Raw genomic sequence first — 14624 nt, 5'->3', positions numbered from 1 at the left:
TGTCTTTATGATGAATCAAATAGCTCTTTCACTGTGTTGTATTATTTGTTGTTTCGTGTCTCATTGGCTTATCTATATTTGAAAATGATTGAATTACCTGAAGTTAAAAAGCCCTTTTTGTAATGTGAATTCTTGAAGAATTCTTTACTTTGAGAGTAAACTATATTATATTTATTTATACATTTTTGGGATGAATGTTCTTTGCAATAATCAAGATTAAACAACATTTGTTGCGGTGGTGTTAGAGAAATGTGTTTACAAAATAACTTTTTTACTCAGTTAGACCATATTATGTACACAATGATGTAGCCTAAATGTAAGTAGTACCTTAACTTTCCTTCTAATGCAGGGAGAGGGAAGAACTCTAGGAAAGTCTAATTCTATCAAAATGAAAGGCGAAAATGGAAAAAATGCTAGGGAAGTCCGCCTGTCAAAGAGAGAAGACTCTATTGCAAAGATTGGGAAAAAAAAATGTCAGAAAATAAATTTGGATGAAGCAGAGGGTATGTGAACTTTATAGTTTATGTATTAAGTAGTCTTAGAAAAATTAGAATTTTGTATCTGTGTGGGAAAAGGTACCATGTGTTTAATACTGCATTGTGAAGATCATAGTCATGATCCTTGCATTTTTGTTGATACCGTGCTTGAATTGTAAAGTTTTTGAAGCTGAAGGTAGAATTTTAAGAATACCTAAAGATAGAGGTAGGTGCCTAGTGGGATTTTCAAAAGTGAAAGCTACCTAATTCCAGGTAAAATAAAAAGGAATTAGTTGCTCAATTGCATTTGAATATCCCATTCAATACCCTTTGCAAGCCATGTAGAAACTTGCCTTTCTGCTCACCTTTACATAAGAGTCTTTAACTCACTGAAAGGCATTCTGCACAGTGGTGTAGACCCTAACCTACTCAGGTAAGAATTTTGGAAAATTTTATGCTAAAATCTATTACAGTCAGGGCAGTACAATCTGATGACTGTGGAGGAGCTGTGATGGACAAGAGTAAAAGCTTATTTTACATTCAGTAACTGCCCTGAAAAGGTGGTTAGAAGTAGAAATAAGCAAAGAGGTTGTTGGTAATCTTGTATATTCTGAGTCCTATTTTTACCTTCAATTACATCTCAATAGTTTTGGCGATATCATTGGAAAAGAACTCATAAGAGAATTTGCTTTCTTAGAGAAAGATGTCTATGGGGGAGAGAGCAATAAAAACAATGTAGCAGTAGAAATCTTGACATACCACCCTCTGCCCTGAGGGCATTAAGTGAAGCAATTACCTGTCTTGTCAGCCTTACACGTTCCTCCCTATCTTCCCAAGTAGGAAAAAAATCAGAGGACATCTTTTACCCACAGATTAAAATTTACTGCTGATGTTACCTAATATGCATATTCAAAACCTGGTTATGCATAGTTATACAGCAAATGAATGTTCATGTGTGTATAAATGTCCACTGACTGGAATGGAAAAAAATGGTGTGACTAGAACTTTTATTGCAAAATAGATGTTTGTTAATATGAGTGTTATTACAAAATATTAGTGCATTTTAAATTATTTTCTGTTGCTATTTTGTTAACTTGTTTTTCATATTTTAATATTTTCATTTTTCTTCCTAGGGCTGAGTAAAACATTAACATAATTTGAAAACTTCAGAATTCGAGGCTTTCACATTTTATTTTGAATTTTGTGAAATTTGTCCGAGTTCGGAAAATACGTACCAAATGTTGTAGACTGTTTTTTAATGAAAAAACCAAACAACTGTTCTATGAAGTTTGAAATTTCAGAAAGGAACATTTTTGTATGACACACATTAGAAATGTTGCATGTTTTAATATGCATACTGCCATTTTGCAAAACTTTGGCAATAAGAAGCATTTTGAAGCTTCCATCTTGGCTATATTCAGATTTTATGGTGTTTGACAAAGCATGTTAAAAAGTCATTTTTACAGATACATTCCAAAGCCTGCCAAATATGAGTAGAGGATTAGGAATAAAGTCATACAGGTGCAAGTGTATGACTTCATATTATGCTAAGTTAAAACTGATACTAGCATTCTGTGCTTTATTTTGTAATGGCTTTTGCTTCAAACAGTATTTATAAGCTGGATTGAAACTATTGATTTTAACTCATCTGTTGGAGATGGCCTTTTTAAGCATCTTTAGTATTCCATAGTCTCAGTGCTCTCTTCTTGAAACATTAGGACATGCAGACACCCTATATTAAGAGTTACATATTTTTATATTTATATGTTTTGTACCAAAGAGTTTGTTTATTGTTGTGATGCTTCTTTTTTGAGGAGTGGTATAATTCTTGGCTTATGATTGATAAGTTTCTTGTTGCCAAGTTTTGAGACTTTCTAGAACAGTGGTGTTTCACTATTAGTATTATTTATATATAGAAACATATTAAACTATTGGACATCATTAAGGACATGATCAGAAAATCACTTCTAATTGTGTTAAAAACTCTCTAAAAAAAGCTGCCCCATCGCTTTTAGTAATGGCTCCTTTGATGGTTATTGACTACCTATGTGCTACTGATTCATTGCAGTGGGTTACTTAAATCATCATCTGATTATGCCCTGTGATGATAATATCCTGGATTAAAACTACACCGTGAATTGAAACTGTGATAAAATACTATTAAACTGAGAAAAATTCTATATAATAAGGAAGCTTGCAACATTTTGAGTCTTTGAAAGTGGCGTGGCTATTTTTGAGTTAAGATGGGTAAGACCCGTCCAGAATATAAAAACGTGCACCCATTGTCAGTAAGACCAGAGCCTTGTTTTGTATAAAGAATTAAAAAATCCTCTGTGTGTGTAGAGATTTATTGACTGAATAAAATAGAAGATGTGTTCAAGGCTCAGTGAATTGCAGCTGTTCTAAACTGCAAAACTCTTACAATAGCAATCCTGATGGTCTTAATTATAGTGATGCTAGCGAACATTGCTGCGATTGAAAAAGTTCCTAATTAACATGGGATCTTATTTCAAGGCAGCATTGAAAGAATTGAAGATCTTCATGGAAAATAAATGTGCTGAAAATTTACGTTTTAATGACATTGCAATTTCTGACAAAAACTTGTCAATTTTGGGTTTTTCCCCAATAGAATTTTTTGAACTCATATCCAAAGCTCAAAGTAACAGAGCAGATGACCAACGTGGACTGCTAAGGAAAGAAGACCTTATTCTTCCTGACTTTCTTCGTTTACCACCCACTGGACCAGAACCATCCTCATCTACTCCCGCAGGCCCTAAAGGCCTCAACAAGCGAGTTTCAAAAAATGATGGCAAGGATGGATGCACATCACCAAGTGGAAAACAGGAGCCCATACAAAACTTTAACGAAAATTCAGTTAAGAAAATGGGTTACTCAGAAAATAAACATAAATCTGCTTTGACAGCACTCCATGGTCAGAAGACGTTCAGTGTTCCTTTTAATACTCCATTGTCTCCAATTCCACATGCACAGGAAAACAGTGCAACGATATGGAAAAGGCAGTCGAGAGAATTACAAGCTGAAGGCATACAGATGGTAGATGATGAGAATGTGGCAGACTTGACTCTTGTGGCTGAAGGAGATATTAGTAGCCCTAACAGCACTTTGCTACCACCGCCACCACCAACACCACCGTCAGACATCAGTAAACTCACAGAAGCCAACTATCCACCCCCAACTCCTTTTGCAGGTAATCAGGAAAAATCTGGATATCAAAGATCCAATTCAGGTATTTCTAGATTTTAATAGTCTTTCCTTTCATGTAAAACTACTTTTCCTTGGTACTGTTAATCAGTATTTGGCATCCATTAAAACAAGAAAGAAAATTCTCTCTGCACCTTAATTTTTTTACAGGGAAAAAAAAAAAAAAAGATTTTCATTGCCTTAGTCTGTGCTAACTGTAATATTTCTGGTTGCCTTTAACAACGTACTTTTGTTTGGATTTGGCATGTGGCCAAAAATGGACACATGCCGACAAACCTTTAAAATACCTCCATATGCTATAATTATCTCATTCTTTATCCTAGGAATACAAAACAGGATGTCAGCATTTTGAGCTGCATAACACTGTTGCGTTCCAGATTTTCTGATCCATTTGTCATAATGAGATACATGATTAGGGTTTGGAAGTTTAAGTGCTTTAGCAGGAACCCTAGTTATGTGTTGAAAATTGCAGTACTGTTTATGATTAAAATTTGAAATGGATAAACCTTAATTTAAAAAGTATTTCTCTAATACATTAGACATTTGTGACTAAAAATAAAAATGTTACAGGTTTTTTTAACCCATACTTTGCTACACAGAGAAATAGTTTGCATCTTTCACACTTTCTCCCAGAATATTCACATGTGAAATAGCTCTATTAGATAATTCTACAGAAAATATGTAACATTTTTTAGGATGTAAGTTTCATGGTCTAGCAATATAACAGAGCAATATTAGCCCAAGGCTGAAGTGTGGAATTTCTTCATAAACACGGACTCTAATAATAATTGCTATTACCAGAAACAAGAGTTTGAAGACGATGGGTGTTGTGACACTGACGTTTTACAGTCATTGTACTGTACATTTTAATGTAAAATATAAGAAGAGGTATCTATGTGCTACATTTATTTTTGATGTTCCACAAGCATATGGTGCCATAATTTGTATGATCACATTTCTTTGTGATGTGGGAATATACATTTTAATTATTTATCTTTTTACACAGAGTATTTGATACTGTTCTTTATGTGTATGGTTGATGATTTGTAAATACTACTTCGGTTGTTGGATGCTTATAAATGGCAATGCAAATTATTTCATCTTCTTGGTATTTTAAAAACAAATTCTTTTATTAGTAGTATTTGAGAAATGTTCTATAAGTGCTACCACTTATATTTCTGAAACTGCATATTGAACAGACTTGTAACCAGTGCCTAGAATAACAAAACCACAAAATGTACTTCAGACATATTGATGTGTATATGCATAGATTTGTGTTGGTGTCTTTCTGATAATATGACAAGTGTACAACATAGGTATCAATTTGCATATTTTTCAGTGAAAACTGTTAAAAAAAAACCATTTGCACTTAAAAAAAACTTCATGAATTTACAATATTTGAATGCATGCCATACATTTCTGTGTAACCACTGAACTGTAGCTTTCCCTTTTCCCACTTTCTACTTTTTACTTTGTAGAAATCTTTGTGTAGTTTTCACATGTATTTTGTATCTTTGTTCTCTCAGGAGTAATAAATTCTAGACCTAGTTACGCAAACTGGTTTTAAGCTTTGATTTTCTTCATTATTTCAAAACAGTTCTTTCAGTCCTGGATTAAGAATTCTAATTGAAATTATCTTCTAAAAACAAACAGGTTAATAGATATGAACTAGCAATTACCATGAGACAAAGTTGGCAAACGTTATATTTGTTAATAATCTGGATATCAAAGGGCAAATGCTGTCTTGAGATGCTGATGGGTCACATGTGAAATCCATAGCATTGACATGTGCACCAGAAGGCAGATAAGACAGGAGATTTCTTTTAAATGAGTCGTAACAGGAACTCCTGAAAGGAGAGTCTCTTCTGTCTTTGGGTTCTGGGGCTAAACTTTATATTCATTACTTTACTTCTTATTTTAAACTAAAGCAATTCTTCCCTGGCCTTTCAGAAATGAGCTGGTGATCTCAGTTCATTTGATGTGGAGTAAACAATAAAACAACGTCTTTATTTGGTAGTCTTGGGTAAGAAATGAAGGGTTGGATGGGTGCTGGAGACCGCACTACCCTTTTCATTCTTAGGGATGGGTCCTACATAACAGTACTGTGAAGCCTAAATTAAATAAAAATAAAAAATACTGCAGAGAGGCTTGTGGTGCTGTTACCTAGGTCTCATTGTGCTCTGGGGGCTGAAAATGTAGTTTTTCCAAAAGTCACTGTATTCCCACATAGTCGTGGGCCTCCATGAAAGAAAATGAAGCAGTTCAAAGTCCTGTAGCAGTTCCCCTTTTAAAATCATTCAGACTTTTCCACAACAAATAACTAATATCCTACATACTGAATTATATTAAATTTTTTAAAACAGATTTTAATTTTCATGTATTCCAACTGGTCTACTCTACTTTCACTGGTGTTTGTGTTTTATTTTTCTGTCATAGTCACCTATGAGAGACCTTTAAATAATCAAAAAATAATTTTGCAAATCTAAAATCTTTGTTTCTCTTAACTTTGTGACAAACCGGATTTTATCTGTTTTGTTGAGGAATAACAAAACTCTAAAAGAAAGATGTAGAACACCTTCCTTTTTTGCTACAACCTTATTGCATACACTAACTCTATCCTGCACTCCTCTCACAGTACACTACTATTTTATGGGAACTGTATTCTACAAAAGAACAGGGATTTTATGGAAAAATTTTGGGCTGAAACAGAACTTTTCTATTTTCATGATTTCATGGAGTTTGCATGGAAAGACTATACAGTAATGCACAGTAATTATAATAAGGAGTGCTGGAAACTATCTCCAGTCAATAATCGATATTTTAAAGGACTAAATCATTAATAATGGTTGCTTTTTTAAGTGCTTTAATGGTTCTCCATTCACAATCTCCTATCAATGGAAAATGCATTTCCGATTGCTTTATTGAATTTAAAAGTTGGGATAAAAAGAAAAATAACGACTACATAATTTAAAGTGGTCTATAATCTTGATTCCACATTGGTGTAAAGACAAATGACATGTACGCTTACACTGTGCATTGGGCTTTTATACGTTGGGTTTATCTATGCTGGGGAAAGGGCTGCGGGGGATGAAGTAGTCCCTCATGTTCTGCAGGGGGCAATTCTCTAACCGCAGACTGACGTGGCAAAGCCAGGCCAATATCCATCCCTGTAACGGGTAACTCCTGAGGGGTTTTTTCATTTGAAGATCTAGGAAGCAAAATATGGATAACGGAAAACAGCAAAATGAGGTTTGTGTCGCTCAGAGCTTTTGAGAACAGTTTTTCAAACACAGATCTTAGCTTCCTTAAATAAGAGAAACGTGTTTATACTCTAATAATATTTAGCTATGAAGCACATATCAAATCAGTTTGCAATACGAGAATCGTTACTGATTCTAGTTCCATTACTCATCAAGAAGAAAATGTCTTCATTTTTGAATAAGCCTGCTAGCTCTGGCAAATTTCCCACTTTAAAAATCAGGAATTTTTAAAGTTTCTGGAATCTGAACACCAATTCTGAAATGCGCTTACTTCTTGTCTCTACATGTAATGGTGGTGGTACCCATCTGTGGAAGAAATAACTTAATTATTGGACGCTGTCATCGGCTTCAAGTGATGCATTCGTTTTTGAAAGTGTTAAAATAGTGATTTAATCTCTTTGGGTTTATTTTTTAATTGCATGGCATAGTCTAGGTACTTTGAATGTTGTCAGGTTTTTCCCAAGGGGTTAGGCACCTTCGTTACCCAAGTGAAAAATACCTGTCGTGGGAGAGGCAGCCTTCAAACCTTTAGTCCCCTCAAGAGCTGTGAATATCAAGCCAGAGGCCTTGCACTAGGTCATTTATTCAGCGATATTCCACCGGGGCCTGCAAATTGTTCGCTGTGATTGTTGCCTCTACTACACACTAGATGGGCATTTAGTCTTGGCAGCAGTGGGGCTCTTCCAGGGAGTACCGTTTTTCATCCTTAGATACGATAGTTCGCAGAAATCCAGACGGAAGGTGCACGGACTGTAGATTTGATTCCATCAAACTGTTCTTCCTTCTCTTATTAAAAAAAAATTCCTTTTTTTGCTTTTTTTTTTTGCATTTAGGATGAGAGATACTCTTAAAATGAAATTAGAATTACAGTCAGTGGAATTACTGCCTAGCAAGTAAGAAGGTATTTTTTTAAGTAGATGTATAGACTGGATTCAGCAATTTAGTCAAATAAAGAGTTTATTCAAAATTCCCTTTTAGTAGGTATGTAATGTCATTGGTTAAGATAGAGAGCCAGCTAGGGAAAATAAAAGCTTGGTGAACTCTCTGGAGTTATACTTTAATAATATGGCTATGGAAGATAAAGGGTGAATGTAGACTATATAAGCAGTTACTTAATTTGTTCTGAAGATATGGCTTTGTTTCTAAATAGGTGGGCAACTGTATCCTCAAAATAAACTTTCTTCCTTTCTTATTGGAAAGAATTCTTTCAGAAATGGGATAGATAGTACCAGTGCTAGGATTTTTTTGCTTTGAAAAAGAAATTCTGCAGAAATAAAATGCAGGGTGGACTCTCAGAGCCTGGGGCTGGCTATTGTTACCAAAGACCAAAAAAAAAAAAAAAAAAAAAAAAAATCCCTGCAGCTCTTTTTTTATTATTCACAGAAAGGACGCAGTACACTGCAACCAAGGCATAGAGATCAGATAATATCAGCAGTATTTCTGTGACTTTCACCTTTTTGGCCACTAAACTTTTTAGTTATAAGGGTAATGAATTCCAAGTGCCATAAAGTTTGTGATAGTTAAGGAGATTAAAAACAATCACGCATATATGTTCCAATATTCAAAGTAAGTTTAAAATTTAGATTTTGTAATAAATTCTGTATTATTTTATGTAATTAGTATTTGACATAATCTCTTAATTGATGTGACATATTTTAGAGAAAATCCAGCAGTGTTTTCTATGCAAAGCAACATAGCCACATAAATGAAAACATAAATGAAATAAAAATTTAAGAAAAGGAAGGGATTATGACTAAAAGATGTAAAAACAATTATGTCAATCATTATTTTTAACAAAGGCTCTTGTCCTGCCGGTAATTATATCCTTATTGGCTCTTTGTAATTTTATAGAAGATAATTGGATTCTGGATCAATACAAAGAAGTACTCGTGGGGATCCAGTAATACTAAGGCCAGAATCTGCTAATCCTCTTTTAATCAGAGCATGATTAAATGGGAGAAATACATGTAGTACATGACTGAGATCAATAATAAACAAAGGGGAAGGAGAGTTACGTTAAGAGTAGACAACAGGGAAGGAAGGCAGGCCTTGAGGGATAATTATTTGAAATGTAAGCTTATTTCAATCAAACAGCAAGATACACATTTTAGAGAGAATTACAAATTTTATCACCGACTAGATAAAATGTTAGAAGAACTACAGCTGCTCTTTGAACCAAATGCACACGGGCTAAAACCAGATTTATTCAAATATGTGACAACATTTGGATGATGAAATGAACTTAGTTGAATTATTAGTTGATATGTAACTGGTAGCTCTGCTAAACCACATTTTGGAATTTCTTAATTGAAAAATAACGTAATGAATGGCAGATTAAATTAAAACTGATTCAAGTAATTCAATCCACTTTTTCGCAACATACTACTCTCCGCAATAATTAAACCTGTTACCGACTACTGACGGAACAGCAAAACCAATGTTAACAATAAATGCTGGAAGATCAAACTGAAGGCTGAATATTTGTAGGCTGTTGCAGAGATGCTTTGTCACGCCTATTGCTTGGAAAGTATTCAACTGAGAATTATTTCAGTTGTAGCAGTGGAGAAAGAGAAATCTAAGCAAATTGGCCGGCGTTATTGAGGGCATGCATGTCATTTTGGATCAAAGTTCCAAACTTTTATTTCTTCTCAGACTGTTCCTGGCTTTCACATGTCGTTGTGTGCAGTTCCCCTCAGCAGCTGTTGTAGCCAGGTATATAAAAGGGCACTGCCTGCAGCAAACGCAGTTTGCAGTGTTTCCTTTTCTGATTATATATGCCACTGGTGAGCAGTAGTAGTCGTACCAGCTCCCTCTTCTATGTAATATTCAGAAGTTGTCTTTCCAAATCATATTTTGTGCTTTGTTCTTCTTGTGAATGCTTTCGAGATGAGGGCAATGAAAGAATTTCTATCCGCCCTGTGTTTCTAAACTTAACGCTGCAAATGTATTCTAGAAATTCCCAGGACAAAAGTAAAGAGACTGGTAACACAGAGTATTGCTGCTTTGCAGAACAGCGCAGTTCCGAGCCTGACGCCCTCATTGGTACTGGGTCAGATTTCAAGGCACTGAGCATATGCTGCCGTTGGATTTTCATCATGCAAGCGAAACACAGCATGTAAAGTCAAATTTCCTTTCAAAAGATTTAGCATAAACTTGAAGTAGGAACCTTTGATTAAATCCTTTTTCTCCTCAGTATTGTATCAGTTAAGAGATAAAAGGAAGGAAACTTTTGAAAGGAATTTAACCTGCAGAATCCTAAATTTTAGATGTAAAGTATCCTTTTCCCTTCAGAAGCATAAATCACTTTACAAACTTAAAAAAATAAATGCTTACTGTACTAACAGTACATCAGGCAGTTGAAGTCATTTATCCACCACTTACTTAAAAGAATCTACAACTAGGAAGCCTAAAATTTTGAAGTACCATTTCACAACAGTTTAGGACAGGAAGAGAGAATAGTCTTTTCCGGAGTTGAATCTGCCAGATTAACTCTTTTCCTTAAAATAAATATACTCCTACTGAAACATTTCCAGGACATGGAAGTGAACGCCACTGCAGAAGTGACCATCGCAAAGCTCCTTTCCTATAGCCTCATATAAAAAAATGCTGTACGGAATCAGAAATGAGAACAGTATCTGCCCGTTCTCCTGCATTAAAGAACACACCAGTCTATGAATTTGGGGGCTGAAAATGACTGATTGCATTTGGAGGTGGTACCTGCCAGTAAATAACCAATTCCAGGAGTTGTTGCTGAAACCGTTGGCGATTTCTTTGCACAAGAGTTAGAAGTATTATGAAATCCCTCAAACAGATGCTCACTTGCTGTAAGTCAGCACAAAATGGTTAAACTGGAGCTCATTCTTTTTAACTGAGTATGTGACCCTCTCTGACACTAGAAGTTGAATGCCTGGGATCGACGGTGTAGAAATCGCAGAGTATCCTTGTTACCTGTCAGTAGAACTGAGAGCCATCGATACAGTAAATGACAAGAGCAGTAGGGTTTTAGCAAAGCTAGGGTGCTTAGTGAAATGCTGAATCTGCGTGGAAGAGGTCTGTCTATATGGAAGTGGTGTTGGGAAAATGATGGAATAGAATTTAACGTTCTGCCGTACGTGAAATCCACTATGTATGGACTTCCAAATACGGAGCTCATGTCTTACAGTGAAACTTAATAAGCATCTACTTGCTTTTATAAAAAAAGGTAAATATGGTGTGAATGGAACTAGACTGAGCGTTGATCACTTTAAAAATAAGGGTGCTGAATTTCAGATCAGATCTAAAAGATGCTTTACCAGGTGAATCATAACTGGAATTGGCACATTGAAAATAAATGGATCTAATAATTACGGTAGAGAAACAATATAAAAATATAAAATTAATACACAAAATCAAAATACCAGAAAAAGAGAAGTGTTGGTAAAGGAAATCAGGAGATCAGCTAAAACACTGCCTCGTCGTTAACCTTTTGAAAAATGCAGAGCGGTGCGCTTAGCCTTCTAAGCAGTCATTTAGCTGAGAGTCTGTAAAATAGCAGATCTCCAGTTTGAAGACAGCAGAAGACATGCATCATCCCATCCTTAAAGCAGCTGGAACATATTAACACAGTCAGATGCGCACGAAAATTCCCTTAGAGCTGTGTGGAATGCCTAGTAGGGGAGCTGGAGATTACCAATAGCCATGATTGTGCTGTTCCAGTCTGCGTGGAGATTAATCTGTGCAACGACTGCTCTAAGAACGGGCTTCTTTGCTCTAAGAACTGGCTTCTTTTCCCATCTGAAGTTAGGAAGGACATTGGACAGATCAGATTCGGGAAAATGTAATATCATTCCTGAGATACTTTACGCAAGGCAAAGCAATCCGCAGGGGTGTCCGCAGAGGTTTTCATCACTTCAGTGCAAGAATATGTGAAGAGAAGTTTTATCTGCGACAGCTCTCTGCACCTTGCATAGCTAACTCTGCTCAGGTATTTGTTACTCAAAAAGAGAAAATGAGAAGGAGACCAGTGGAGAAGCGTTGTAGGCATCATTTAAGCCTCATTATAAAGCTCCACTAAGTACGATGCAAATTTTGAGTCTATTTTAAAACTTGCAGGATACATTTATACACAAGCTGGTTTTGGGACTCTCTCCTATTATTTCGGCTAAATAGCCTTGCTTCGTAATTGCTTTGTTTTTAAAAATGAGATAAAAAAGCACATTACAATATTTTTTTTCAGTGTAGTGCTAGTCTTGACATCGTCTTTCTGTTCGGTGTAGATGAGCCAAGATCTTTTCTACCCTGCCAGGAAAAGAGAAATCATCTTCACAGTAACATCCCTTAGTAATTCCATATTCTTTTGAACCAGTATTTTAGATAAGACCGTCTCTGCTACTATCCTGCCTCTAGCAGTAATTTACTAGATGTTTCAGTGGGATTGCTCCTGAGAAGGGCATTAATAGAGAAAACTGCCCATAGTACGGATATATTCCTCTTCAGATGGGCTTATGTCTTGTGAAGCCCGAGAGCTGACGCCGACCTCATTTTTGCTTTGTTCCTATTAGACATTTTGCAAGCCCGGTTGCTCTGTGCGGTGACTCGGTGACACCGTAATTCCAAGACTTCATGGTGTTTCTTATATTTAGCTGTAGAAAGACTTAGCAACCAAATAAATACAGCAATACCTACACCCTCAATCGCATTCCTCAGTAGGCGTTTCCAGCTCTTTCACCTGGTGCACCCTGCTAATGCAGGCTGTAGCTTTTGACTGTGGAAGGTGTTTCAGTGTAGTTCAAGTCACCAGAGCAATGAGACCTTACACCACCGTGAAAGTTCCTCCTTTACGTTACATTCAGTAGAAGGATGTATTTGCAATACTAAGACTGCTGGATTACTCAGGCTCTGTCAATGCACACTATTTGGTATAACTTATCATTAGTATGGCTTTTTAGAAATTAATATCTCTTTTAAACCAACAGGAAAGGAGAATCGGAGATCTTCCTCAAAGGGCATAGAATAGTGGATTTAAAAGATCAAGAGTACAATTCATGTAAGATAAACATTTTAGAATAGAAGAATAGCATTTTAAACCACAGCCATGCAAACTATTTAAAATTAAGCCAATGATCGGCTGCTGTAGGAAGGTGTAAAAATTAAGCATCATATATTCCCATTACATTTTAGCTGTAATTTAGTAGGCTGGAGTCGTGCTGGGCTAACACAGGCTGAAAAAGCTTTCTTCCTTCTCTCTGCTATTCCTTAGCCGATTTGTTTGGACTTTGAACTAATTCCTCTGGCTGCGAAACAAGGCAAGCGTTACTGATGTGGAATATCCACATTTTTAATGTGGGGCTGCACTGTAGCTAAAGCGCTAAAATAATATTTCATTACTTAGAATTTTAACTTATTTTCATTAAATAGAAAGCTTTAACCCCTGAGAAGACCCTGGAGTGATTTGATTGAAACAGTATGAAATTGCTTTTTTTGTCCTTTTCATTTCCGTTTTAGTCCTTCTTCATATCAAAAAGTTTACGATGATTATAAACTGAAATCTATTTTTCTTGCAAAAAACACTGTACACATCACTTTACGGAACAAACACGAATAAAAGATTTCAAAGCCAGCTGTGGGATTTGACCACACAAGTCTCATGGGATTTGGCGGCTAAATGTGCTAGTCAGACCTGTGTACTGTGGCAAAAAGTTTAAAATTATTTAGGTAAGGCATGTTGGACAAGATGGTATTTTTTAAAAGACCAGCTGGTATATATCAAAAAAGAAACTAAATGTAAATGGAAGTCCTTATTCAGGTCTGCCTTTGTGCCTTGAAAGTTTTTCTGTTTTGTTTTCTTGGATATCAGTGGGTCTGATAAAAGCAGTTCTCTCTCCCTGCAAAATTTTCCCCTTTTGATAATATGGTGTGGGCACCTCAACTACAGAAATCACGTCGATAACCGTGGTGCGAATCATGAAATCAACTCATTCTTCGTCCTTTTGGGGATCTCAAGGTTTTGATCTAGGATTAACTTGCGATGGTAACCACTTTGTACGAGTAGTTCTAGAGAATAGGTCCGAACCCTAACCACCGTGATTTTAGAAATGCTATGCCAAAAAGAAACTTCAATCACACATAACTCAGGTGTTTCTTGAATGTTTAAAGCCCTTCAGCAGATTAAGTTATTTCTTCTTGTCCTGTAAACCGTGGCCCATAATTGCTTGGTTGCCGTTCAGGGCAGTGAACTGCAACTTCAAATCCTTTCTTAGTCTGCTAGAGAATTAATCTCTAGCCAGCTAAAAATAATATCTCAGCAAGGATCTGGTGTTGGAGGCCGGTTCAAGTGAAGGAACATCTCCTGTTCTGCCCCGGTGGAAGCTCTGAATTGTCCTCCTTCACCTTTGGGTTTGCTGGTGTGAGAGTTTTTGTTCTAGAAGTGTACGAATTAATACCAAGTAGTTATTTTTATTGGAGTCTTTTTAAAAACTCTGAAAAATGCTAAATTAAGACAGATACGTATTAATATTTTGCATTAATCTTTGAGATCTACTGTTTAGTTACCTACTTGGTACATCAATAAGTCTCAGTGAGGCAGAGGAATATCCCAGCTGACTGCCTACCATTAGGACCTCAGAGGAGGTTGCAATATTGAAAAATGCCAAAGCCAGAAGATACATAACTCTCCTGTTTTGTGTTT

The 14624-nt window shown here is 35.9% G+C and overlaps 1 protein-coding gene across 3 annotated transcripts in view; it reads left to right on the top strand.

Annotated features, from left to right (window-relative positions):
* Positions 1–14624, top strand: part of RGS12 (regulator of G protein signaling 12) — a gene marked incomplete at both ends in the record, with an annotated part of 86443 nt that overhangs the window by 71014 nt on the left and 805 nt on the right. For all 3 annotated transcript variants that reach the window (XM_081999247.1, XM_081999246.1, XM_081999245.1), the window contains 2 exons: positions 350–503; positions 3106–3723. In XM_081999247.1, the coding sequence (XP_081855373.1) occupies positions 350–503; positions 3106–3723 (772 nt within the window). The remainder of the gene's footprint in view (positions 1–349; positions 504–3105; positions 3724–14624) is intronic.

The sequence above is a fragment of the Phaethon aethereus genome, assembly GCF_964289735.1.
Source record: "Phaethon aethereus genome assembly, chromosome: 4".
NCBI classification, from domain to species: domain Eukaryota; kingdom Metazoa; phylum Chordata; class Aves; order Phaethontiformes; family Phaethontidae; genus Phaethon; species Phaethon aethereus.
This window is presented reverse-complemented; position numbering and strand designations above follow the sequence as displayed.